Source organism: Musa acuminata, chromosome BXJ2-4, assembly GCF_036884655.1.
Source record: "Musa acuminata AAA Group cultivar baxijiao chromosome BXJ2-4, Cavendish_Baxijiao_AAA, whole genome shotgun sequence".
In the NCBI taxonomy this organism is placed as follows: domain Eukaryota; kingdom Viridiplantae; phylum Streptophyta; class Magnoliopsida; order Zingiberales; family Musaceae; genus Musa; species Musa acuminata.
Window position 1 is genome coordinate 40,382,799 of NC_088341.1, and position 26,674 is coordinate 40,409,472.

Sequence of the window (26,674 nt, forward strand, 5' to 3'; positions counted from 1 at the left end):
TTCCTCAAAAAATATATTAATAGGAATTGACATCTCGTGCATAGCGCGTGCAGGGTCAAGTATAACTAAACCTGGTCGAACAAGACATCCGGTCGAATGGTCAGACCCAACCGCTCTCTGTCTCGGTCCAATCCAATTCGACTCAACGCGCAAAGACGGCTGGCGATGGCGACGTCTAAAGAAGAGATCGCAATGATAGTGATGCGAAGTGACGTAAAGGCCCCCACCACATAAAGTTCGATCCGCTTTGGTAAAGACACAAGTAAAGGCTCGAGTCACTCGATCCCCTACTGCCCTTTTCTACTCGGATTCCCTGCACGCCCCACTGCAGAAAAGCACCATGGTTCTCCTCTCCGTAACTGACACGTGTCTAGCAAAAAAAAAACAAGGGCCCCCTAACGTTCATTTCGTCTTTTCTGACTTATCTTTTACATATAATAATATGTCAAAATAAAAATATATTTAAAGACATCCGACGGTTAATTGAAAAGCCTCTTACGTTCTTTTGGTGCCAAAAGTTGCACCACTGGTGGATCAATTATGGATCGATCCATATGAAAAGAGAAGAAAAATAATATTTTAAATATTATAAAAAATATTGTTCGAATCGAAAATCGAAGACGCTTCTCGAAGAAGGGTTTTTGTTTTTTTGTTTTTTTTTTTCAGAGTTCTATACGATCACGGACACATTCTGACATGGTCAACGCAAGTGGCCGTAGTGTGAAAACGGACATTCTCTGTACTACCCTCGGAAATCTGGTCACCACATCGACTGTATTCTATCGTGATGTGGTGGAGTTTGATGTTGACTTAAGACAACATCGTCACGTGAACCCCCCACCTCAGTGTTTGCTTTGAATGGTTAAAGGAGTTGTGGGTTCAATATACTTAATAGGAGAGCTTCTAATAACATGGAGATAAAAGGCTTTGACTTGATTTAAAGATGATATTTTTGGATAATATTATCATATGATGTCTAGGCTCCATGGTATTATTGGGGTTATATTGAAGGTATGAGAAATGATGAAGAGTTAGTGGCATATATTTGATTAAGCTGATATATTTGGGTGTCACTTGGCTAATGGAGGTGATGATGTGCTGTTTGTTGAGAAACCTATGACGACATCATATATGTAATGAAAGAAAAAAAATAAAAATATCAGATTTTCACATAAATAGTTTCTCATTGTTGTGCGAAGATTGGTACGCAAAACCCGTAAAATCAAAAACCACGTGTGTTAAAAGATGTGTGTTACCTAAGGAGATCATATTTCCCTGAAATCCTATAGATCTATAAGAGATGATGAAGGAGGTCAATTGTCATTCTCTTTAGCAATGATCCACATAATATGAGCTACGAAGATACTCTTCAAATCACTGCACAAATCTCCTTTCCACGCGCACCACGGGATAGAAGGGGTTGGCCCTTCTTATTATTCACACGTCCTAAACAGGCGCTGCTGGTTGAAGAGGAGAGGGGAAGAGAAGAATAGGAGGTGGTAGCCAAAAAAAGTCTAGCTTATGACTCTTTGGTTCCCTCCTATTTATAGAGGTCTCTATAAACTTACCTTAATGAATCCTACCATATTTGGTATTAGATATACATCCAGCTACCCAAGCCACTTAGATTAATGGATCTCTATCCAATAATCTTTTATTGGTTCTTATTAGATCTCATCCACAGGATCCAATAATTAAAGGGCTTATTGGATATCTAATAAGATAGGGACTTCGACGGATATTTCATATTCGAACCTCTACTCATCGCAACACCTACCATATATGTGAGGAAATCTATGGGTGACATCGCATGCGCAGCAAAAGAATAGAAAATAAAAATTCTAAATTAAAAAAAATAATTTTATCATCGCACAAAGATTAGTACGTACAAACCCGTGAAATTGAAAATCACATGTGAGATAGTTATGTTACTTACGGAGATCATATATCCTAAAATCCTATAGATCTGTAGGAGAGGAAGAAGGAGGTCAAGCGTCCCCCTCTCTATGGGTGATCCACATGGTAGGGGCTGTGAAGATATTCCTCAAATCGCTACCCAAATCTCCACACCTACTATCTGATGAGGATAAGGGGAGAGGAGAATAGGAGGTGACAACTAAAAAATATAGCCTATGAGACCAGCAGGTATGACATGTTCCTCAAATTGCTGCTCAAATCTCCTCAAATAACATCTACACTATATCCCTAGTGTCTCCACACGAGTAACTATGAGACCAATTATCTTCATCATGTGGACGAGTATATAGTACATCAATTTGTCTGGTTATCTCGATGTCTCTCTCAAGTAATCTATGATTAGGATTATTTAGGGTCTGTGTTTAAAAGTGAATCGGTCTCATTATCGTGATTTCATTACGATCTAATTCTCATTGTACAAATCCATGGACATCATAATATATATGCAATAAGCAATATAAAGTGAGAGAATGTCATAATAATAAGCAAAAAGATTGCGTATCATGTCACACGTGTCATCACTCACGTGATTGGCTTGTAGGGCACCTATGACTAGTACAAAGAGTGGAGTACTCATACAGGACATCCTTAGTGTCTCAAGTCTAAGGACCAGGTATACCATTAGGAAGACGGAATCACTATCTGACAATGAGGTATTATCAACCATCTACCATTCTGTGAATGAATTAATTAGTGAACTCATTCTTCAATGAGCACATGCACTATAGCCCTAGTGTCCCCACATGAGCATCTACGAGACTAACTACTTCAATCATATGACTATATAATATTCTATTTAGTTATCTTGATGTCCCTCTCGAATAACCTATGACTGAGATTATTTAGGGTCTATGTTTATAGGTGAATCGGTCTCATTATCGTGATATCATCACGATCTGATTCCCATTGCATAAATTAATAGAAATCATAATATATATAAGAGGTAATATAAAATGAGAAAAATAATAAATATATAATAAGCAAAAAAAGTTTGTATCATGTTACACGTGTCATCACTCACGTGATTGACTTACAGTATACTTATAACTAGCATTATTAGACTAGAATAGTAAAGAAGTACAAGTGTAGGAAAGAACTACATATTGATATAGTAAAAGGTACACTTGAGTGGGTTTGAGATATACTCATATACATCTAGTAATGAATGATTATTGTAGTAGATCACATTACAGAATGAGCGGGATTTTAGAAAGGAAAGATAGACTCAATAAAATAGCATGACATGATACAAAGATTATTTGAGTTTAAGAAACAGAATATTAAAAAATATTATGTTTAAGAGAGTACCTAATAAAAATATAAGGCTTAGATCTTAGTGTTAACTTATGTGAAGTAAAGAGGAGTAATTAGGGATAATATAAATAACCATATACTTTGAGTTTTTGAAGGTTAAGGATTTTATGAAATAATTTTTCAAATGATGACTAGTGTTATACGATTGGGGTGAGCATGCAATTAGTACTTTACAAGCCAATCACGTGAGTGATAGCATATATGACACGTTGCACGATCTTTTAACTTATTAATATTATTAATATTTTCTCACTTTATGTTGCTTATTACATATATTATCATATCTATGGATTTATGCTATGAGAATCAGATCATGATGAGATCATGATAATGAGATCGATTCGCCTTTAAACACAAACCTTAAATAATCCTGATCATAAGTTACTCGAGAGAAACATCGAGATAACTAGACAAATTGGTGTACTATATACCCGTCCATATGATGGAGACGGCTAGTCTCATATCTGCTCGTGTGGGGACACTATTGATACAATGCAGATACTAATTGGAGAATGAGTTCATTGATTGATCCACTCATAGAATGTTGAATATTGATGATACCTCATTGTTAGATAATGATTCCATCGTTCAAGTTGTGTATCTAATTCTTAAACTTGACACACCAAGGATGCCCTATATGAGTACTCCACTCTTTGATACTGAACTTATAGGTCTAAAAGTTTCATATCCAAAATAGTCGGTCATCGGGAGTGGCAACCAACCTTACATGGGTAATTAAGTAACAATAGAAGATCATTCACTCTTAGTATTATGATATGAATATCCTATATATTTTTGCTCAAACAAATCCTTGGCTAGGATTATTCGAGAGAGAAAGAGTTCTCTAGAAAAATTTGATTAGAATGAGACTCGAGTATATTCCGTATGGGCCTGATAATACCATACTCGATTTATAGTCTCTAGAATATTAAATGGATAATGGACTATAGATACATGGTAACTGAGGATGAACATGTATAATAGATTAGATTCTCTTGTATTGTTTGGGGACTATGACGTAGTGGCATAATATGTTCGTATTCAATGAGTTAAGTGAATTATTATGGAGATAATAATTCATTAAGCTGGAAGGAATTCCGACATATATGACTTATGACCAGCTTGATATTGGGCCTAGAGAGTCACACGCATATGGTAGGTATTGTGATGAGTAGAGGTTCGGATATAAGATATCCATTGGAGCCCTTATCTTATTAGATATCCAATAAGACTCTGAATTATTGGATCATGTGGATAAGATTCAATAAGAGACAATGTGAGATTATTTGGTAGAGATTTACTAATTTAATAGGCTCGGGTAGTTGGATGGAGATTCAATACCCAATATGACATAATTCATTATGGTTGAGTTGACATAAACCTCTATAAATAGGAGGAAACTAAATGGGCATATGTTAGACCCTTTTTAGCTGCCACCTATCCTCCCTCCCTCTCCTCATTAGCTGACAGCCCCAGTTTGGGGCGTGTGGACAGCAAGAAAGGTTGACCCCTTCTTGATCACGTTGTGCGTGTGGAGAGAAAGATCGTGCAGTGATTTGAGGAGTGTTTTCATCACATCTACCATGTGGAACACCGCTAAAGGAGGACAATTGACCTTCTTCATCCACTCCTACAGATCTAAAATTTTATAAGGATATACGATATCCATAGGTAACAAATCTGCCTTGACACGTGCAATTTTTGTTTTGCATTTTGTCTTGCGCACAATCTTCATACAGTGATGATAAACTTTTTTTGGGGAAATATGATATTTTTATTTGTATATTCTTCCACTGAATATATGATGCTCTATCCAAGTTTCTCAATAGTTAATAAGGTAGACTATAGTTTAAAAAACTATTGACCAAAAGGTTAGTGGCATGAAATCTAAGTGTAGGAGGGTAAGGCTAGTCTCAATCATGTGTCGGTGCTTTCATTTGACATAGTTAACTAGTTGAGGTGTATGTGATAGTGACTTGATATATTATATATCATATGATGAGAGGTAAGTTGTTAGAGCTTGGAATTCACATCCTTCACTAGAGTAAATTGTTTTAATGATATAGTAGAAAAAGTTCTTGATCATCTTTCTAAAATGAATAAAGACTATGATGACCTTAAATTTATATTTGAGAGGATATAGTCATGTATATATAATGAAATAATTAATACAAATCATATAAAATCTAAAATTATCAATTGGAGTAAGGCTCCAAAACATCAGTGTAAATGATTTCAAGTGGGTTGGAGAAGGATGTGGAAGATGTTCCAAAAGGTAGTTTGTGATTTTGTATTACCAAGGCAAACATCATAATGAATAATAATTTTACTTATTTGAAAGTTAGAAGGAAGTAACGAGAATTTAGCTATTATTGAATGGAGGATGACAGGTGACCAAGTTAACGATGTCACACATTGATCAGAGCAGCAACTGAAGCAATATCGATTGGCTAGGTGTTTTATGAAGCTAACGACTAATCGTAGATGTTGTCTTTATTTTAATCTCAAACTAATGATGCCCCGGTATTTAGATCCATTACAAAAGATGAGTTGGAAAAACACTCAATAGATGTGTTATTTTGTTTGTAGAATTGAAAGATAGAAATAAGATTTCTTTTAGTGCAAGGTGCATACAAAACATATTGAGTATAAAAGTATTTGTGCATAAACTAAGTGTTGTAGTACCAATGTTAAGTGTTAGAGATTTCCTTATCACCACTAATGATTATTGCCTCCAATGATATGGCAGAGGAGATCAAATTTGAGAAGTGCATAAGAGAGGTTTTGATCTAAGATGTGCAGAAGAAGGTAATCTCTTCTTTCCTCTCCTGAGTCATTCTTTCGATCGCGAGTGCTAATGGCATAATCGAGAGGATGATGGAAGATAATGAACTTTTATCGAGAGGTCGATAGTGTATCTGAGGCACTAGCGAGTTTAGCGATTGACGAGAAAAAGACGAGGACACCGTTGATGATGCTCGATGGTGGTAGATAGGAGCAAGAATGCCCACTAAGCAAAACCGTATAATAATGAAGGATTATCAGAAAAGCTGATCAATCATTAGAAGAGGCTCATTATCGTTTATCACCTAATGCCAATCTTCTTGAAAGAATGAAAGTTTTGGGTCCGAGTGTGAATGATTATTATTACTTTATATCAAGTTTAAGCATAATATATGGAATGTCAAATTAGTTGAGTGTTGGAACTCCAAGTAAACACACCCAAAGCATTTATTGACCAATGTGTCAAATAAGAGAAGATTTATTCATTTGGAGAGTAGGTCAACCCAATCCATTTTAGGATATTAACAGATTGAAATAAATAGAATGAGATTAGACCGATCGATCAAATGAAGTAACAAACTCCGGATGTGTCAAGAAGCATATCAATAGAGAAGAACATAAAATAAGAATAAAAAAAAAGAAAAATAAGGTTTACCATGAGACAAAAAAAAAATCCAAGGTATCTCAGCTATATATGTCTATGAGGGAACGAAATACACCTTCTTGGATAGCTCGAGCATAAGAGCACCTTATAGGTATTAGGTGAGAACCTCTACAGAGGTGGCGAGAAGATGGGTGAGAACCTTAATCTTGGGCACTAATGGCTCTCTTGAAGTGGTTTTTGGATAAATCGATGATGCAAAAAATTGCAAAGGAAGCAAGGTGGTGCCTATAAAAATCCTTCACCAAGTTCTGTCTTGACCTTTTCAATGTTGGCTTCTCCTTAGGACCTTTGGGTTTAGGTTAAGGTTAATTTTTCGATGCCTAACTCGAAGGGGACATTAGCATACTTGATGCCTCTATGTTTGTCCTCCCTTAGGAGGATTGAGGATTTACCTTGCTGGATGCCTCCTTGGAGGTTCTCTATGAGATCTCTTGGTGGACCTCCACCATCTTAAAAGTCCTATGGGTAGACCAAAAGAGACTAAAAGATTGGTTTGTCCAAATTCGAGTAAAAAGAACCTCTCTTTCTAGTTTTATGGAATATTCTCTATCTTTGAAATCATTTTGGGTCATCAAGTAATATGAATTAACTCTCTTGCACACCTCGAAAGCATTAGTGCAAGAGGTTAATGTAATGTTGGTATATCATGTAAGCATAAAAATTAATTTTATATTATATAATAATAATAATAATAATAATAATAAAATTTAAAATCAAATAATAATATATTTATCTTACGATGTATACCTTGCAATGCTATTCATAAAGTTCTTATCTAATTTACAGATACATCGTCGTTAAATCCGAAAGCGATATCAATGTCGATCTGTAATGAGAACTAGACTCACTATTTCCTTTCTTCCTATCATTCATACGACCATCATGAGCGATGAATTAAAGACTTAGAGAGATAAGAAAATATTTGTAATATCTTAATAATTGGTTGTATTAGTCGTACTCGTATTGTGTTGTGTGTTGAGTTCGTAGAAGGTTTTGTCTATTTATAGATAAGAACAGAGGGACTAGGATAAGTAATTCGGAGAGTCCCTCATATCTCCTAAAAATTTTTATTATAATTGAACTTTATTTTTAATAATCGATAATCATAATCAAAATTCAATTATATCTATAATATATCTTATTTAATTAGATATAATAAGATAATCTAATATAATAATATTTTTTTTTAATTACTATTTGATTAATATAATAAGATAACAGTTGAGTGTCATTTGGACCAATGATAAAATTCACTACCGAAGGAACTTTAAGATGAACATGTGAAGGGGGACTTGAAACTCAACTTATGGGGGGAACTCACAAGGAAGGATGTGTAAATCTATCTTGTACTCAGCAAGCATATGCACTCATCTCAAATAAAAGCATCTTATGCTTATGATACAACCTTCTCATGTGTCTGATGTGCTCATCTCGAGTAAAATTATCCATAGATCTGATACAGCCTTCCCTTCGGAGTGTATGATGGGGCTTTCTTGGCCAAGATACTCTCATTTCGAGCAAATACATTTATGATACCCAATATAATCTTTTTTAACTAAAGAGCATCACTCATCTCAGCCTTAAAACCATACTACATGGATGCTCGACAAGAAGACCCACACTAACGTTAATCCACATCCAAAATAATTTAAAAGGTTTAGATAAAAATAAATAAATAGTTTTTAAGGAATAAAAATACAAAATATAAAAACATTAATATGAAATCATGTGATTAAATATATAATAAAATATAAATAGTAAGTTAATTAAAAAACATAAAAATTTCAAATATAAGAATATTGTATTTAAAAGAAATATTATTATGCCTTCCAAAATATTTTCTTTATATTTTTTATGGAACCAAAAATATTTTAATGTTTTATATAGTTAAGCATTATGTCAAAGAAATAAAGTGTTGAACTATAAGTTACTACTCCTTTCAGAATATTTTTTTTTATATTTTTTAATACTTTAATATTTTTTAATTTTTGTAGTAATATATTTTTTTATTTTTTTATTAATTTGGTATACTTTAACTCATTGATCGGTTCTTAATTCATTGAATCGGACCAAGAAATTATAAACTAAAAGGATATTATTTAGATTTTTAGATAGTATGGACAAAAAAACAATGGAGGCTCTTTAGGAAATTATCAAATCAATTATTTTTTGGAAGTTCACCTGCAAATTCATGAAAAATTTTTGAACTTAAAAAATTTCTCTAATAGAATCTTAATTTTAAAAAATTATAGCAAGAGAATCTTTTTTAAATAACTATTCTATTCTTATTGGCTATTGCTCTTCACCTCGTCAATCGCCCCCTCTTTATCCCAAACAATTATCTATTGTTCAGATAATTGTTTGGGATAAAGACTCTTCTCTTGTCAGACCCCCAATAGTCACCTCCATTGCCCATAGGTCCTCTCGTCGTTGAGGTTCAATGATTCTTTTCAATGTCGACCATGAGCGAGGGAGAAGATAGGGTTTTTATCATAGGTTGAGGGAGGGAAAAGGGATAAGAGTGATCATCTATAGGTCATCTCTCGTCATCTATTACAAGTTGTGAGCCGTATCTCCTCGTGCCATCAACCACAAGTGAGGAAAGAGTGACGGGATGGTTTTGTAAGAATTTGTTGAGGATAAATTTTTTTTAATGAGAATTCATCTTAAACATTACCAATTTATATTTACCCAACATTCAAAATATCTATATTTAAATTTTTAGAAATCGTAGCGTAAGTATATTGTCACATAAAAGATTATGATAAACTTCATTTCTTTAATTTTTTTTATTTTTAATTAAAACATTAAATCTAAAGATATAAATATTTCCTACCCAGAAACCGTACAGTAGGTACGGTACGTATCTTCCTTTTTCTAATTTTGTGTGTTTTACTAAAAACGTTAAATCTGAGACAAATGTACTTCCGGTTAATGGCACCGGACGGTACGGTGGTTTCCTATTATTGTTTCAAAGCAAAATACTTGCCCACGCCCCCGGAATGCATTTTGAGGAGGTACGGAAGGGGACAATTAATGGCGTCCGTTAATTCATCAGAACATAACACAAACACGGCTTGGGGGGGGCGTTTGATGTGCACGCACTCGCACTGCTTCGCGCTGCCTTCGTTCTTAAAACTCCACCACATCTCTTTAACCGCGAGTTACTGCTGCTCTCCCCTTTCGGTTCTTTCATCTTTCTCGCCTCCTCCTTTTCCTTTGGCCTTTCTGCTCTGCTCATCCAATCTTGGATTTTGTTCCTCCACTTTTTTCTCCCTTTATAAAAATATCCTTTTGGGCTCTCTTTTCGGCGCTCTGCTCCACCTTCAGTGTGGATTTCCACTGCCAACTCTCGCTCCTCCTCTTCTTCTTCTTCTTCTGTTGAGGAGCAGAGATTTGATACGAAGAAAGACTTAGGGAGCGAGAGAAGTGTGTTTTCTTCTTCTGTTGGAGTGAGGGAGAAGGAGAGAGAGAGGATGGGGGAGAAGGATGGCCTCAAGGAGGCTGTCGATATGGATGCCCTCCTCAAGGAAGCTGTCGATCTGGTAAAGATGCGATTTTTATTTCTCCTTCTTCTTTGTTCTCTTCCGAATTTGTTCTTCCTTTTATGATCTCTTTGTGATGTGTCTTGGGGCGGTGGGATTTGCAGGAGAACATCCCCTTGGAGGAGGTGTTCGAGAACCTGAGGTGCACCCGGGAGGGCCTCACCACGCAGCAGGCCGAGGAGCGCCTCGCCATCTTCGGCCACAACAAGCTCGAGGAGAAGAAGGTTCGCATCGGTGTTCCACACTCTCACACCCCTCCGTTCTTCTTCTTCTTCCCTGAAGTCTTAGATGTGGTTTTGGGTGGTCGCAGGAGAGCAAGATCTTGAAATTTTTGGGGTTCATGTGGAACCCTCTGTCCTGGGTCATGGAAGCAGCCGCCGTGATGGCCATCGCGCTCGCCAACGGAGGGGTGCGAGACTCGCATCCACCGTGATAATCTCAGCTCTCTTCTTGGTTTTATTTCGTCTTCTCACAAGTTCCCCTCTTTTTTGTGATTTTCTTCCACACACAGGGGAAGCCTCCGGATTGGCAGGACTTCGTTGGAATCATAACCTTGCTCGTGATTAACTCGACGATTAGCTTCATTGAGGAGAACAATGCCGGTAATGCTGCCGCTGCTCTCATGGCACGCCTCGCGCCCAAAGCCAAGGTTACAGATAGGACCCTACATCCCACTGCAATTACTTTCCATGTTAAATTTTCCAAGCTTCTTTATTCTGTTTCTTATGATTTGGATGGGTTTTGTACAAACTATTATTTAAGAAAATAGATAACAACTTGAATTGAAAAGAGAGAAAAAAAGGAATCTTTTTGGATGATCTTGCTGATAATATGAAAAAATTTCAGGTGCTTAGGGATGGTCGGTGGAATGAGGAGGAAGCTGCCATCCTTGTTCCCGGAGATATCATTAGCATCAAGCTTGGAGACATCATCCCTGCAGATGCTCGTCTGCTTGATGGAGATCCTTTGAAAATAGATCAGGTTAATGCCTTTTATTTTATTTTATTTTGTAAGCTAATTTTCTGCTTTATCTCATCGTCTTTTGATGTTTTCTTCCTAGAGTGCCCTTACCGGAGAGTCTTTACCAGTTACCAAAGGTCCTGGAGATGGTGTGTATTCTGGTTCCACTTGCAAGCAAGGTGAGCTCGAAGCTGTTGTCATTGCTACAGGTGTGCATACCTTCTTTGGCAAGGCTGCACATCTCGTGGACTCCACTAACCAAGTTGGGCACTTTCAAAAGGCAAGTTTAAGACGTCTGCTTTTTATTTTTCTCCCTGGCATTCTGCCTTTTCAGTTCTGTCAGATTATTGTGTTTTCTGTTGTAATTTGCTTAAGGGCTTTTGCTGCCAACTTGTCTTTACAGGTCCTGACGGCCATTGGGAATTTCTGCATTTGCTCAATTGCAGTGGGAATGTTTGTGGAAATCATTGTGATGTATCCAATTCAGCACCGAGCATATCGCCCAGGAATTGACAATCTTTTGGTTCTTCTCATTGGAGGAATTCCCATAGCTATGCCAACTGTTCTGTCAGTCACAATGGCAATTGGTTCCCATCGCTTAGCTCAGCAGGTCTGTGAAAATCTCTTGTAGTGTTTTTGGTTACTTTAGTCACCATCATATTCGGGAAGTCCCTTATCCTCCAGTGTGGTGAGAATTTTAGAAGATAAATTGTACTGAACATGTGTTTTTAAATGTTATTGTCTCACTTAATACTTAGTAACTATAACAAAATATTTCAATGTCTTGGACTCGAAGATTTGTGACATCATGGTGTGTATCCTACAATAATCAATATAATGGATTTTGGAGTCCAGGAAAGACTGGTAATGAACTGTCTAAGAAGAATCATAGTAGCATAAAGAAGGATTAAAGAGGGCAATGGGAGGTTGCTGTGACTTATTGAACATTGAATTAGAGATTAATTAACTAATGTATTATATTGCTTGATTTTGAGGTAGTTGGGATTTGATGCAGGGAGCTATCACAAAGCGGATGACTGCAATCGAAGAAATGGCCGGGATGGATGTGCTATGCAGTGACAAGACTGGAACTCTTACTTTGAACAAGCTCACAGTAGATAAGAACCTGGTTGAGGTCTGCCTAGACTAGGGATTGCTCATTTGATTCTCCTTTCTATTTACTTTGTATAATGCCCTAGTTTCTCCATCTATTCTCACTTTGACAAATTTACTTCATTTACTAGGTTTTTACAAAAGGTGTAAGCCAAGACACTGTAATTTTGATGGCTGCTAGAGCCTCAAGAACTGAAAACCAAGATGCTATAGATACCGCTATTGTTGGGATGCTTGCTGACCCAAAGGAGGTTAGTTGTTGCTTCTGCATTGTCATACGTGTCTGATTAAAGTGTCGAATCTTATCGTAACTTCTGTTTGTTTCAACTATCATCGGTCTCTTCTTTCTTGTATGTTAAAAGGCACGGGATGGCATTCAAGAAGTTCATTTTCTGCCATTCAATCCTACCGACAAGAGGACTGCATTAACTTACATTGATAGTGAGGGGAAAATGCATCGGGTTAGCAAAGGTGCACCAGAACAGGTATAAGCTTCCTGGCATTTTATTTATTTTTTTCACATAATTTATGGGACCTGATGACCGCTTGTCTGTTATGCTTCAGATTTTAAATATGGCACACAATAAGACAGAGATTGAGCGCAGGGTCCATGCTGTGATCGACAAGTTTGCAGATCGTGGGCTTCGGTCACTTGCTGTTGCATACCAGGTGGAAAATAGATGACAAACACAATTTCTTCTACTGTCTAATGCATTTATCTAGTTGGTTACTGATCCTTTTGACTTCCCTGTGGTTCCTTTTGACTCTCTAATTGTCTGTTCTCTCCAGGAAGTTCCAGAGGGAAGGAAAGAGAGTCCAGGAGGTCCATGGCAATTTATTGGTCTCATGCCACTTTTTGACCCTCCTAGACATGACAGTGCAGAAACAATTCGCAGGGCTCTAAATCTTGGGGTCAATGTCAAAATGATCACAGGTGTGGTGTCTGTGATAGAAAGTTATTTTTACTTTTCTGCTTCAACTTCCACTTCCTGTAAACTATGAATCACTATGTGAGGTCATTGCTGGGGAAGCAAAATGATTGTGGCATTTTATTGAAAACAAAGTCCGATGCGGTAAATGAAAAGAAGAAAATCATGTGAGGAGTCTTGACTTCATCTATGACATACTTTTGAGATAATCTGGAATATCACCTATTGGATTTATTGGGTCTAGGTTTGAATCATTTCACCAGCAATCAAGACATGAATATTATAAGCTGACATTAGAACAGATCAGAAGACTGCAACTACCATAAAAAGTCACTTTTAATTATGTCATCATATAGGACTTTGGGTGTAAGCTGTGTTTCATTACTGAAAGGATGATGCGTCAGGTCTCATCTAGTTTTGGTGTATGGTGGAAGTGATGCAGTTATGTGGAGTGCAGTTGATGCAATAATCAGATTGCAAATTTCTGTGCTTTCTCTAAATAAATGTGCTAAAAGTATGTGAAATGCTTTGGCTGGACGTTGCATGTATATATATATATCTATTTTAACCAAGGTTCGTCGTACCGTACCGTACCAGCGTTTCGACCCAGGCTCGATACCGGTACGGTACGGTATACCGTTCGGTACACCCAGGTGTACAGAGCACTGTAGCAGCGCGGTCCGCGTACCGCTAGCCTGTCGGACCGGTACAGGGCGGTCCGCGTACCGCTAGCCTGTCGGACCGGTATGTACCGCCCGTACCGGGCGGTACAGTCCGGTACGGCAAACCTTGATTTTAACAATTATTTCTTTAAACATCCGTAAAATATCTGGCCAGTTGCTATTATCATGTTAGATGGGCTAAAGATTTATATCATGCAAATTTTCTTCTTTAATATCAGGGTGGCTGTTCTCGCCCACTAGTTAAGGGAACACTGGTGTTGGTTTCATGTTCTGTATCATGATTGCCTGACTAAACCGGGTTTTACAATTTCAATCAGGTGATCAGCTGGCAATAGGGAAGGAAACTGGTCGTCGTTTGGGGATGGGCACAAATATGTATCCTTCATCTGCTCTGTTGGGACAAAACAAGGATGAGTCAATAGCTGCTTTGCCAATTGATGAATTAATTGAGAAGGCTGATGGTTTTGCTGGTGTATTTCCAGGTATTCTCACTGTTCTTTGCTTAGACAAGTTTCTCACAATTTCATTTCCTCGGGAAGCAATGGTCATATTTTTCTGTTTTCAGAGCATAAGTATGAGATTGTTAAGCGCTTGCAAGCAAGGAAGCATATTTGTGGTATGACTGGTGATGGAGTAAATGACGCTCCTGCTCTCAAGAAGGCTGATATTGGAATAGCAGTTGCAGATGCAACAGATGCGGCTCGTAGTGCATCTGATATTGTACTCACAGAACCTGGTTTGAGTGTTATAATAAGTGCTGTCCTTACAAGTCGTGCGATCTTTCAGCGGATGAAAAATTATACTGTATGTTACAATCTGCAACCTAACTGTTCATTTGTAAATATTTCATCATCTGTCTCGGTTTGCTTCTGCCAGTTCTGATGAGTGATCTAACGTTTTGCAGATATATGCAGTTTCCATTACAATCCGTATCGTGGTATGTTCCAGTCCGTAATTGTCATCATTTTGGTATATTGTATTATTGTGATATTTGAGCATTCTTTTATTTGATATTTTTATGTTGTTCTAGAAAGTGTGCTGTGGAAAGATGATTTGACATACAATTGCTACTTCATTTTCCGAAAGAAAAAAAAATTAAAAAAAACTTTCCATGTGGATTATTTAAAACATTTATGTGAATTTAGTTTTAAGTAACAAGGATAACTTCTTGATTATATGTATCTGGAAACAGCACACTAATGTCATACATGTTTGTTTTTAACAGCTTGGATTCATGCTACTTGCTCTTATATGGAAGTTCGACTTTCCACCTTTTATGGTCCTTATCATTGCGATCCTCAATGATGGTAATGCTTCTGTATGCTGCTTCCCTTTTTTGCTCAATGGTGACTTAACAGCTCTGTCATTGGTAAATGGTCTAGGACTGTCAATTGTGATAATTTCAATGCATAATCTTGTAGTTTCTACCATATGATAGGCCTCCTGTCATGATAAACTCTTCATTAATATGTCAGGTACCATAATGACCATATCGAAGGACAGGGTTAAACCATCTCCTCTTCCTGACAGCTGGAAACTTGCCGAGATTTTTGCAACTGGAATCATTCTTGGTGGTTACTTGGCAATGATGACTGTCATTTTCTTCTGGGCTGCTTATAAAACTAATTTCTTCCCGGTAAAGCAACTAAATTTTTGACCATAAAGAAAACTGGTCCTGTGAACCTAACTTCAAGCACCTTCATGTCATGAATTATGAAGTTATTGAAACTAATTTCTTCCCAGTAAAGCAACTTAACTTTTGACCTCAAAGAAAACTAGTTCTGTGAACCTAAGTACCTTCATGTCATGAATTATGAAGTTTATTGGTGTTATATAGAGAAACTTGCAGTTTATTAAATGTTTTTTAAAGCTGAAAAACTCTTAATGGTGTTAAATTGCTAATACTAGAGAAGGACTATGTAAAAGTTTACTTGCTTTCCTAAGCTAGTTTGAGTAATATCTTCGAACTAATGCTTGCTAATGCTTTGCAATTGGTCAGCGGATATTCAAGGTCGAAAGCCTTGAAGAAACAGCCCAGGATGACTTCCAGAAGCTTGCATCCGCTGTCTACCTGCAAGTGAGCACCATTAGTCAGGCACTGATCTTTGTGACAAGATCACGTAGTTGGTCCTTTGTTGAGCGACCTGGTTTCTTGCTTGTGACTGCTTTCTTGGTTGCTCAGCTGGTAAGTCGGCTTTGTTCGATGTGCTTGCTTTATGAACTCTTTTTTCGACTTTGTCATCATCTAATACCATGTGCTTTTGTAGATTGCTACTCTGATAGCTGTATATGCCGACTGGGGCTTTACTGCAATTAAGGGGATTGGGTGGGGCTGGGCTGGTGTCATTTGGCTTTACAACATAGTCTTCTACTTCCCACTGGATATCATAAAGTTCCTGATCCGCTATGCTCTGAGCGGGAGGGCATGGGATCTCGTCATCGAACAAAGAGTAATTAATATACGCTTCAGAAACTAATAACTATAATTTTTTTTCACTGAATTCTAAATGACTGAATAATTTGTTCTTGCAGATTGCTTTCACGAGACAGAAGGATTTTGGAAAGGAAGCAAGAGAGCTCAAGTGGGCACATGCTCAGAGAACATTGCATGGTCTTCAACCACCTGATACCAAGATGTTCGGTGACAGGAGCAGCTTCACAGAGTTAAATCAGATTGCAGAAGAGGCCAGACGGAGAGCTGAGATTGCGAGGTAGGACTCTAGACATAATGCATTTCATCAACTACAGCATGTTGCGCTTTTTGCTTATTTATCGTTCGATGACAATTCAACCAGTATCGAAACATGTATGTGGTCGAGAATTCCCATTTGCTTACGATACATGGTTATTGAATTGAACATTGTACTTTGCCACACTCCAATTACCTGAACAACTAAATATGCTGATTTTTGCTCTCAACTTGTAGGCTGAGGGAACTGAACACTCTCAAAGGGCATATGGAATCCGTTGTAAGATTGAAGGGCTTGGATATAGACACGATTCAGCAAGCTTACACAGTATGATTCCCAGGTTGTGATATCAAAGGGTTGCAAGCCAACCACCGATATCGGTCAAATCATCCACCAATGCCGCTGCTGCAGTTGTCTGAAGAGTGAATATGAGTGAAATTTTTGCTACCGAGTTGTGACATCATCCTATGCCTGACCTGATGCAAATTTACATATCATGATGATTATGTAGAACCTCTGTTTTCCATTACGTGTATCTTATCGAGTGCGATGGTTTTGTCTCATCAGCCATTTTGCTTCTCATTCATCAGTATCCTTTTGGTTTCTGATTTCTGTGGAGTTCCTTCTCAAAGAAATCAAAGTGATAAGTGTTGGGAAGCAACTGCATGTGCTTCAAGATGTCATCTATCACTTGAATGCGTGAAGCACATGGGGTGATGGTTTGAGCATCCTACTTTCTGATGCCACTTTGTGATTTGCATGTGATGTGATCCTACTTGGTTGTGGTTGTGGCCAATATCTCCGAGATGAGTTGGAGTGAAATATTGCTTATAATGATGGTAGGGTCACCATTTTCGATCAACTATTGGACTTGTCACATCAGTAGAACATCTACTATATATTCAGTCATATTGAATGAACCCTTACTCCAAAAAAAGGTTGCCAAATTTGCCAAATTAAATTGATGGTCTAATCATTAGCCGACCTGCCTTGCCTTCGTATCTCAATGAAATGGTATGTTGGTTGATGATAAGAGTATGTACATACGTTGAATCACTTCGAGATTTGTATTGTTATTGCCATAGTATCGTTATGAGAGAGTCAACAGTCCTATGGTTGATAATAAGAGTATGCGTGCAATTCAAGCGTGACGCTAGGGTGATAGGTGGATTCCTAAGGTTTTGCTGGCACGCGGTGATCGACCCGTAGTCCTTCTGAAGTTTGGTTTGTTTACCGAAGGAGGCTCAAAGTCATCTTGAGATGTGCCTTGGCCTTGTCTAGTGATACTTCATGTCGTCCTGAATTGCTCTTTAGATGCGTCGAGTCTCGCACAATTGATCAGCATTAGGGAATATCCGGACCCGACCCCTTCAACGCTTAAGTCAATAAAGAAAGTGGAGAGGGTTTAGTAGAGCTCAGGATAGTTTAAGTTGAGTTTGCCCCCCTCGTTTGGTTTCGAGGGCTAACTTTTATACCTAATTTGTTGATGGAGGGTGGTCGGTCGCTCATTCCCTCTTTAGTTTCTCATAGGGGTTCATTTATGTCAACAATTAGTAAACACGTCTTCATATCGGTTACATCAGAGAAGGATGACGGGGGGCATGTCATCTGTCAAGGTGGAGGTATGCTTGAAATAGACAAAAGATGGGGATCGGTGCTCGAGGAGTTAGGCCGCGCTATCAAAAAAATTAATGCTTCTTGCAATTAAGTAGCGACCCTTTCTGAAATCATGGCCGAGGGCAACAGATCACTGGTGACTGACGATGCGATCAAGGGAAAGCTGAGAGGACGGGTCTAATCGTTGTGTATTGATGGTTAACTCGTGCAACTTCTCCGGTGATCATGTTCCAATGGGCGATCGCATGAGAGTATAGTACGAGCTCATGTGTATGTCGATTCCAAGTGAACCATTGGCCTTTTTCTGTGAGTTGCTTATGCCTTTCCTTAGGCAGCTTCTTCAGCCTAGGTGGCGGGGTGACTTGGCAGCACTATTGTTTTCCCTTTCATGTATCTTAATTGAGAAAAGGAATAACTCCGTGACCCTCATAGATCAATAACCTCCCGTTCAAGATCAGATCATAAAGATGCTCGTCCAATTTGTATAATTAACAGCGTAACAAATCCCACCTAAATGTTCTCGAAATTTGCTATTTGAAGATCTCCTTTTAGAGATTATCACCAATAAGAACTATGTTATTTTAATAGCATATGAGTTAGTTATATATACAAGTAGAAAAAATCGTTTTTTTATTCTCTGTGTTTTAAGAAAGATTAGGAATACATAATAATTATCAGCATGATTATTAGTAACATATGATAATAGTCTTTAACTTCTTCCCTAATCGAACTCCCAATCACTTGCTGAAGAAGTTATGGTTGAATGCAAAGGTATCATAATGAGGACATCATGATGAACATTTGGGCAACTGTGCTCTTTCATTCATTAATTTTTAAAGGTTTAAACCTCATCATCAGTTTATTTTATATCTAAAACATTAATATGATGATTCTTACAAGACATACTTATCAAGTTTAATATGAGGGTTAGAAGCTTCATCAATAGATTTATAAATCAATAAATTTATAGAAACATTAGCTAGCTTAATTGATCAAGACCTAACAAGGAGGAAAACTCTAAAAAAAATAATAATAAAGATGGCTTGAGCAAACTTTTAGATTCATTGCAAAGAGATACAAGCCACAAATCCAAATTAGAATCACATCACAAGAACGTGAGATGCTCAAACTACCACCCCATGTGTTTCCTGTGATTGATGCAATCATGAAGCACATGCAGTTGCTTACTATCATTTATTGCTTTGATTTGCTTGACAGCCAACTCCAAAGAAATCAGAAATCAAAAGGATGCTGATGAATGAGAATGGGGCAAAATGACTGTCGTTAAAACAAGAGACAAAACCGTCGCCTCATACAATGCACACAGTTGGAAAACAAAGGTTCTACACGATCACCATGATATATAAAATTGCAGGAGGTCAGGTGTAGGATGATGGATTACAACTCGGATAGTGAAGATTTCACTCACTTCACTCTTCAAACAACAGCAGAAGCATATGTGGATGATTCAGCCGAACTCGGTGGCTGGCTTACAGCCCCCTGGCATCGCAACCTGGGAATCATACCGTGTAGGCTTGCTGAATTGTGTCTATATCCAAGCCCTTCAACCTTACCACGGACTCCACATGTCCTTTGAGAGTGTGTAGCTCCCTCAGCCTACAAGTAGGGAGCAAGAATCCACATATTTAGTTGTTGAGCCAGTAGGAGTACAGCAAAGTACAAAACTCGATTCAACAACCATGCATCATCAGCAAATCAGAATTGTCAACCGCATACATGTTTCGGTACTTGGTAGAAATAGCATCTAGTGAGAAATAAACACAAACTGATAAAATGCATAAGGTCTTTAGTCCTACCTTGCGATCTCAGCTCTCCTTTTGGCCTCTTCTGCCATCTGGTTTAGCTCTGTAACACTGCTCCTGTCGCCAAACATCTTGGTGTCAGGTGGTTGCAGACCATGCAATGTTCTCTGAGCATGTGCCCACTTGAGCTCCCTTGCTTCCTTTCCAAAATCCTTCTGTCTCGTGAAAGCAATCTGCAAGAACAAATTATTCAGTCATTTAGAATTCAGTGAAAACGAATTATAGTTATTAGTTTCTGAGGAATATATTAATTACTCTTTGTTCGATGACAAGATCCCATGCCCTCCCGCTCAGAGCATAGCGGATCAGGAACTTTATGATATCCAGTGGAAAGTAGAAGATTATGTTGTAAAGCCAAATAACACCAGCCCATCCCCATCCGATCCCTTTAATTGCAGAAAAGCTCCAGTCGGCATACACAGCTATCAGAGTAGCAATCTACACAAGCACTTGGTCATATAAAGGTCGAAGAAGCTCATTCACAAAGCACATTGAAACCAAGCCAAGGAAAACCTTACCAGCTGAGCAACCAAGAAAGCAGTCACAAGCAAGAAACCAGGCCGCTCAACAAAGGACCAACTGCGTGATCTTGTCACAAAGATCAGTGCCTGACTAATGGTGCTCACTTGCAGGTAGACCGCAGATGCCAGCTTTTGAAAGTCATCCTGGGCTGTTTTCTCAAGACTTTCAACCTTGAAAATCCGCTGATCAATTACAAGGCAAAAGCAAGCATTAGTTGGAAGGTATTACCCAAATTAGCTTCAGAAAGCAAGTAAAGTTTTATATGGTTCTTTGGTATTAGCAAATTTATACCATTAAGTTTTTCAGCTTTAAAAGACATTTAATGAACTGGAGGCTTCTATAGATAACACCAACAATGCACTAGTTTTCTTTGAGGTCAAAACAATTAGTTGCTTTACCGGGAAGAAATTAGTTTTATAAGCAGCCCAAAAGAAAATGACTGTCATCATTGCCAAGTAACCACCCAGAATGATTCCAGTTGCAAAAATCTCAGCAAGTTTCCAGCTGTCAGGAAGAGGAGATGGTTTGACCCTGTCTTTCGATATGGTCATTATGGTACCTGACAAAATCATCAATGAAGAGTTTAACATGAAAGGACAATTATATGGTAGAAACTACAAAATTATGCATTGGAATTATCACAATCGACAGTCCTAGTCCAATGGTGAAAGATAGAACTATAAAGTCACTATTAAGCAAAAAAAGGAAACAGCATGTAAAAGCATTACCATCATTGAGAATTGCAATGATAAGGACCATAAAAGGTGGAAAGTCAAACTTCCATATAAGCGCAAGCAGCATAAATCCAAGCTGTCAAAAAAAAATAACACATAGGACATAAGATGTTATTTCCAAACGCATATAACTAGGAAGGAATTTATCCCTCTTCCTGAAAACTAAATTCACAAATCTTCAAAAAAAGAAAAAGATGTACAAGCCATGCTTCTTAGCAGAGAACACATGCTAAGTGTTCTTTATTTTTCTTTTTCTTTGGAATATGCACTAATAGTTGTATGTCAAATATTCATTTCAAAACTTGCAATGCTAGAACAGATAACAACCTCAAATATAAGCAACTTCAAATATTTCAATATAAAAAATATTATGACTTTGGTACACATGTACATACCACAATACGGATTGTAATGGAAACTGCATATATCTGCAAAACATAAAATCAGTTATTAAAACTGGCTCAAGAAAAAAGAATGATGAATTATTTTTAAAAAAACAACACTTAGGCTGCAAATTGTATAGTACAGTGTAATTTTTCATCCGCTGGAAAATTGCACGACTGGTAAGGACAGCACTGATGATAACACTCAAACCAGGTTCTGTGAGTACGATATCAGATGCACTGCGAGCTGCATCTGTTGCATCTGCAACTGCTATTCCAATATCAGCCTTCTTTAGAGCAGGAGCATCATTCACTCCATCACCAGTCATACCACAGATATGCTTCCTTGCTTGCAAGCGTTTAACGATCTCATATTTGTGCTCTGGCAATAGAAAAAACATATACATTGCCACCCATGAAAAAAAGTAGTGAGAAACTTGTCTAAATGAAAGAACAGTGAGAATACCTGGAAATACACCAGCAAAACCATCAGCCTTCTCAATTAATTCATCAATTGGCAAAGCAGCTATTGACTCATCCTTGTTTTGTCCCAACAGAGCAGACGAAGGATACATGTTTGTACCCATCCCCAAACGACGGCCAGTTTCCTTCCCTATTGCCAGCTGATCACCTGATTGAAAATTATATAAACTTGTTAGTCAGGCAAACATGATATAGAACATAAAACCAACACCAAAGTTCGTTTAAGTAGCGGATGAGATCAGCAACCCAATATTAGCCACATCAAAGAAAGAAAACAATTTGCATGATATCAGAAAACCTAATGATGTCATATTCTTTCTGCTGCCAAGCATATCGATTACTCATTTAGATAACTCATCCAGTTATACACAATCAAAGGAGCTAACATCTGCCTAGAGCTAATACCAGAGGACTTGACACCATAACTATCACAAGATAATGACCAATTTCTATGGTGTATTTGCAGAACGATATTACACAAAATTGTCATGTCTTAGTGACTTCTTAAACCATCACTTAGAACAAGATTTTTTATGGGTAAAAAAGGTGACTTCTATGTTACTGCAGTCTTCTGATCTGTACTAATGTTGGCTTACACAATTGGTGAAATGATTCAAACTAGACCCATTAAATCCATTAGGCGATATTCCATGTTATCTCAATAGAGATTAAGTCAAGACTCCTCAGACAGTTCTCTTCTTTTTACTCGATACCGTCAGACATTTTTACAACAAAGTGTTTCACTCATTTTACTTCTCCTGCATTGACCTTACAAAGCAACTAATAGTTTACAGGAAGCGGATGTGGAAGCAGAAAATATGTTAATTAAGAATTTCAAACACAACCAAGATACCTGTGATCATTTTGACATTGACACCAAGATTCAGAGCCCTCCGAATTGTTTCTGCACTGTCATGTCTAGGAGGGTCAAAAAGTGGCATGAGACCGATAAATTGCCATGGACCTCCTGGACTTTCTTTCCTTCCCTCTGGAACTTCCTGGAAAGAACAGATGATTAAAAGGTCAAAAGAAAATTATAGCAAAGTCAAAAGGATCAGTAAAAAAACTAGAAAATCACATTAGACAGTAAAAGAAATTGTGTTTATGTGTTGGTCCCCTATCTTCCACCTGGTATGCAACAGCAAGTGACCGAAGCCCACGATCTGCAAACTTGTCGATCACAGCATGGACCCTGCGCTCAATCTCAGACTTATTGTGTGCCAGATTCAATATCTGAAGCAAAATAGACAAGCAGCCATCAGATCACAAAAATTGTGCAAAAATAATAATAATGAAATGCCATGAGACTAGTACCTGTTCTGGTGCACCTTTGCTAACCCGATGCATTTTCCCCTCATTATCAATGTAAGTCAAAGCAGTCCTCTTGTCAGTCGGATTAAATGGCAGGAAATGAACTTCTTGAACACCAGCCCGTGCCTTTTAACAGACCCGTACGGGAAAAAAAAAAAATGTGTGGGAGAAATCAGATGGACAGTAGTCAAAACAAACAGAAGCCGGGAAAAGATTCGAATAACCTGAGACGTATGATGATGCAGAAGCAACAACTAACCTCCTTTGGGTCAGCAAGCATCCCAACTATAGCAGTATCTATAGCATCTTGGTTTTCAGTTCTGGAGGCTCTAGCGGCCATCAAAATTACAGTGTCCTGGCTTACACCTTTTGTGAAAATCTAGCAAATGCAGCAAATTTCTCAAAGTGAGAATAGATGGAGAAATTAAAGCGATTTCAGAAGCAGACTGACAGGAGCATCAAATGAGCAATCCATTGTTTGGTCAGACCTCGACAAGATTCTTATCTACTGTGAGCTTGTTCAAAGTAAGTGTTCCAGTCTTGTCACTGCATAGCACATCCATCCCAGCCATTTCTTCGATTGCAGTCATCCGCTTTGTGATAGCTCCCTGCATCAAATCGCAACTACTTCAAAATCAAGAAATATAATTCATTAGTTGGTTAATCTCTAATTCAATGTTCAATCTGTCACAGCAACCTGCCATTGCCCTCTTTAATCCTTCTTTATGCTACAATGATTCTTCTTAGACAGTTCATTACCAGTCTTTCCTGGACGCCAATATCCATTATATTGATTATTGTAGGATACACACCATGATGTCACAATTTTTCGAGTCCAAGACATTGAAATATTTTGTTATAGTTACTAGGTAATAAGTGAGACAATAACATTTAAAACACATGTTCGGTACAATTTATCTTCTAAAATTCTCACCACGCTGGAGGATAAGGGACTCCCCGAATATGATGGTCACTAAAGTAACTAAAATCACTAAAAGAGATTTCCACAGACCTGCTGAGCTAAGCGATGGGAACCAATTGCCATTGTGACTGACAGAACAGTTGGCATAGCTATGGGAATTCCTCCAATGAGAAGAACCAAAAGATTGTCAATTCCTGGGCGATAGGCTCGGTGCTGAATTGGATACATCACAATAATTTCCACAAACATTCCAACTACAATTGAGCAAATGCAGAAATTCCCAATGGCCGTCAGGACCTGTAAAGACAAGTTGGCAGCAAAAGCCCTTATGCAAATTACAACAGAAAACACAATAATCTGACAGAACTGAAAAGGCAGAATCCCAGGAAGAAAAATAAAAAGTAGAGGTCTTAAAGCTTGCCTTTTGAAAGTGCCCAACTTGGTTAGTGGAGTCCACGAGATGTGCAGCCTTGCCAAAGAAGGTATGCACACCTGTAGCAATGACAACAGCTTCAATCTCACCTTGCTTGCAAGTGGAACCAGAATACACACCATCGCCAGGACCTTTGGTAACTGGTAAAGACTCTCCGGTAAGGGCACTCTGGGAAGAAAACATCAAAAGAAGGTGAGATAAAGCAGAAAATTAGCTTACAAAATAAAATAAAATAAAATAAAAAGGCATTAACCTGATCTATTTTCAAAGGATCTCCATCAAGCAGACGAGAATCTGCAGGGATGATGTCTCCAAGCTTGATGCTAATGATATCTCCGGGAACAAGGATGGCAGATTCCTCCTCTTTCCACCGACCATCCCTAAGCACCTGAAATTTTTTCATATTAGCAGCAAGATCATCCAAAAAGATTCCTTTTTTCTCTCTTTTCAGTTCAAGTCGTTATCTATTTTCTTAAATAACAGTTTGCACAAAACCCATCCAAATCATAAGAAACAGAATAAAAAAGCTTAGAATATTTAACATGGAAAGTAATTGCAGTGGGATGTAGGGTCCAATCTGTAACCTTGGCTTTTGGCGCGAGGCGTGCCATGAGCGCAGCGGCAGCATTGCCGGCATTGTTCTCCTCGATGAAGCTAATCGTCGAGTTAATCACGAGCAAGGTTATGATTCCAACGAAGTCCTGCCAATCCGGAGGCTTCCCCTGTGTGTGGAAGAAAATCACAAAAAAGAGGGGAACTTGTGAGAAGACGAAATAAAACCAAGACGAGAGCTGAGATTTTCACGGCGGATGCGAGTCTCGAACCCCTCCGTTGGCGAGCGCGATAGCCATCACGGCGGCTGCTTCCATGACCCAGGATAGAGGGTTCCACATGAACCCCAAAAATTTCAAGATCTTGCTCTCCTGCGACCACCCAAAACCACATCTAAGACTCCAGTGAAGAAGAAGAAGAACGGAGGAGTGTGGGAGTGCGCAACGCTGATGTGAACCTTCTTCTCCTCGAGCTTGTTGTGGCCGAAGATGGCGAGGCGCTCCTCGGCCTGCTGCGTGGTGAGGCCCTCCCGGGTACACCTCAGGTTCTCGAACACCTCCTCCAAAGGGATGTTCTCCTGCAAATACCACCGCCCCAAGACACATCACAAAGAGATCATGAAAGGAAGAACAAATCGGAAGACAACAAAGAAGAAGGAGAAATAAAAGTCGCATCTTTACCAGATCGACAGCTTCCTTGAGGAGGGCATCCATATCGACAGCCTCCTTGAGGCCATCCTTCTCCCCCATCCTCTATCTCTGTCTCTCCTTCTCCCTCACTCCAACAGAAGAAGAAAACACACTTTCTCTCTCTCCCAAAGTCTTCCTGCGTATCAAATCTCTGCTCCTCAGCAGCAGAAGAAGAGGACGAGCGAGACTAGGTAGTGGAAATCCACACTGAAGGTGGAGCAGAACGCCGAAAAGAGAGCCCAAAAAGCTCTTTTTATAAAGGGTAGATCAAAGCAGCAGTAGCAGCAGCATCTTTGCTGGCTTTGGCCACATGACATGACCCACCCCCCACACACCTCCTTGTCTACCTCATCACCCACCCACACACTAAAATACTAACACCAACAACAGCCGCACCCAAGAGTAGTGTAGATGAGCGAAATCCTAAAAGCCCAAACTAAAAGGAGAGGAAAAGATTAAAGAACGGAAGAGAGAGAGAGAGAGAGAGAGAGAGAGAGAGAGAGAGAGCGCAGTAAGTAGTATAAAAGATGGGGATCGGGGAGTTAC

General features: G+C 38.4%; 2 protein-coding genes across 3 annotated transcripts; one reads left to right on the forward strand and one right to left on the reverse strand.

Annotated features, from left to right (window-relative positions):
- Positions 1 to 9,901: 9,901 nt before the first annotated feature.
- LOC103983006 (plasma membrane ATPase 1) lies at positions 9,902 to 17,222 on the forward strand. Its single transcript, XM_009400127.3, has 21 exons — positions 9,902 to 10,284; positions 10,389 to 10,508; positions 10,595 to 10,693; positions 10,796 to 10,933; positions 11,131 to 11,265; positions 11,345 to 11,524; positions 11,648 to 11,854; positions 12,260 to 12,379; positions 12,489 to 12,608; positions 12,720 to 12,842; positions 12,922 to 13,026; positions 13,147 to 13,291; positions 14,287 to 14,451; positions 14,535 to 14,773; positions 14,874 to 14,906; positions 15,195 to 15,276; positions 15,445 to 15,605; positions 15,969 to 16,154; positions 16,237 to 16,419; positions 16,502 to 16,680; positions 16,896 to 17,222. Exons 1-21 carry the CDS (start codon positions 10,216 to 10,218, stop codon positions 16,990 to 16,992), a joined length of 2,886 nt encoding a protein of 961 aa, XP_009398402.1. The 5' UTR covers positions 9,902 to 10,215; the 3' UTR covers positions 16,993 to 17,222.
- Positions 17,223 to 19,535: 2,313 nt separating this feature from the next.
- On the reverse strand, positions 19,536 to 26,446 carry LOC135610874 (plasma membrane ATPase 1). Of its 2 annotated transcripts, XM_065105879.1 has the most exons (21): positions 26,120 to 26,444; positions 25,897 to 26,016; positions 25,712 to 25,810; positions 25,472 to 25,609; positions 25,141 to 25,275; positions 24,876 to 25,055; positions 24,545 to 24,751; positions 24,021 to 24,140; positions 23,792 to 23,911; positions 23,536 to 23,658; positions 23,350 to 23,454; positions 23,075 to 23,219; positions 22,205 to 22,369; positions 21,882 to 22,120; positions 21,751 to 21,783; positions 21,350 to 21,431; positions 21,020 to 21,180; positions 20,618 to 20,803; positions 20,355 to 20,537; positions 20,094 to 20,272; positions 19,536 to 19,893 (listed from the first exon to the last, which is right to left on the reverse strand). In XM_065105879.1, the coding sequence occupies exons 1-21, from the start codon at positions 26,186 to 26,188 to the stop codon at positions 19,797 to 19,799; spliced, it is 2,886 nt and encodes a 961-aa protein (XP_064961951.1). In that variant the 5' UTR covers positions 26,189 to 26,444; the 3' UTR covers positions 19,536 to 19,796. The 2 variants fall into 2 exon arrangements, with proteins under 2 accessions (XP_064961951.1, XP_064961950.1); XM_065105878.1 differs by having other exon boundaries at positions 21,882 to 22,369; positions 26,120 to 26,446.
- Between the last annotated feature and the right edge of the window lie 228 nt (positions 26,447 to 26,674).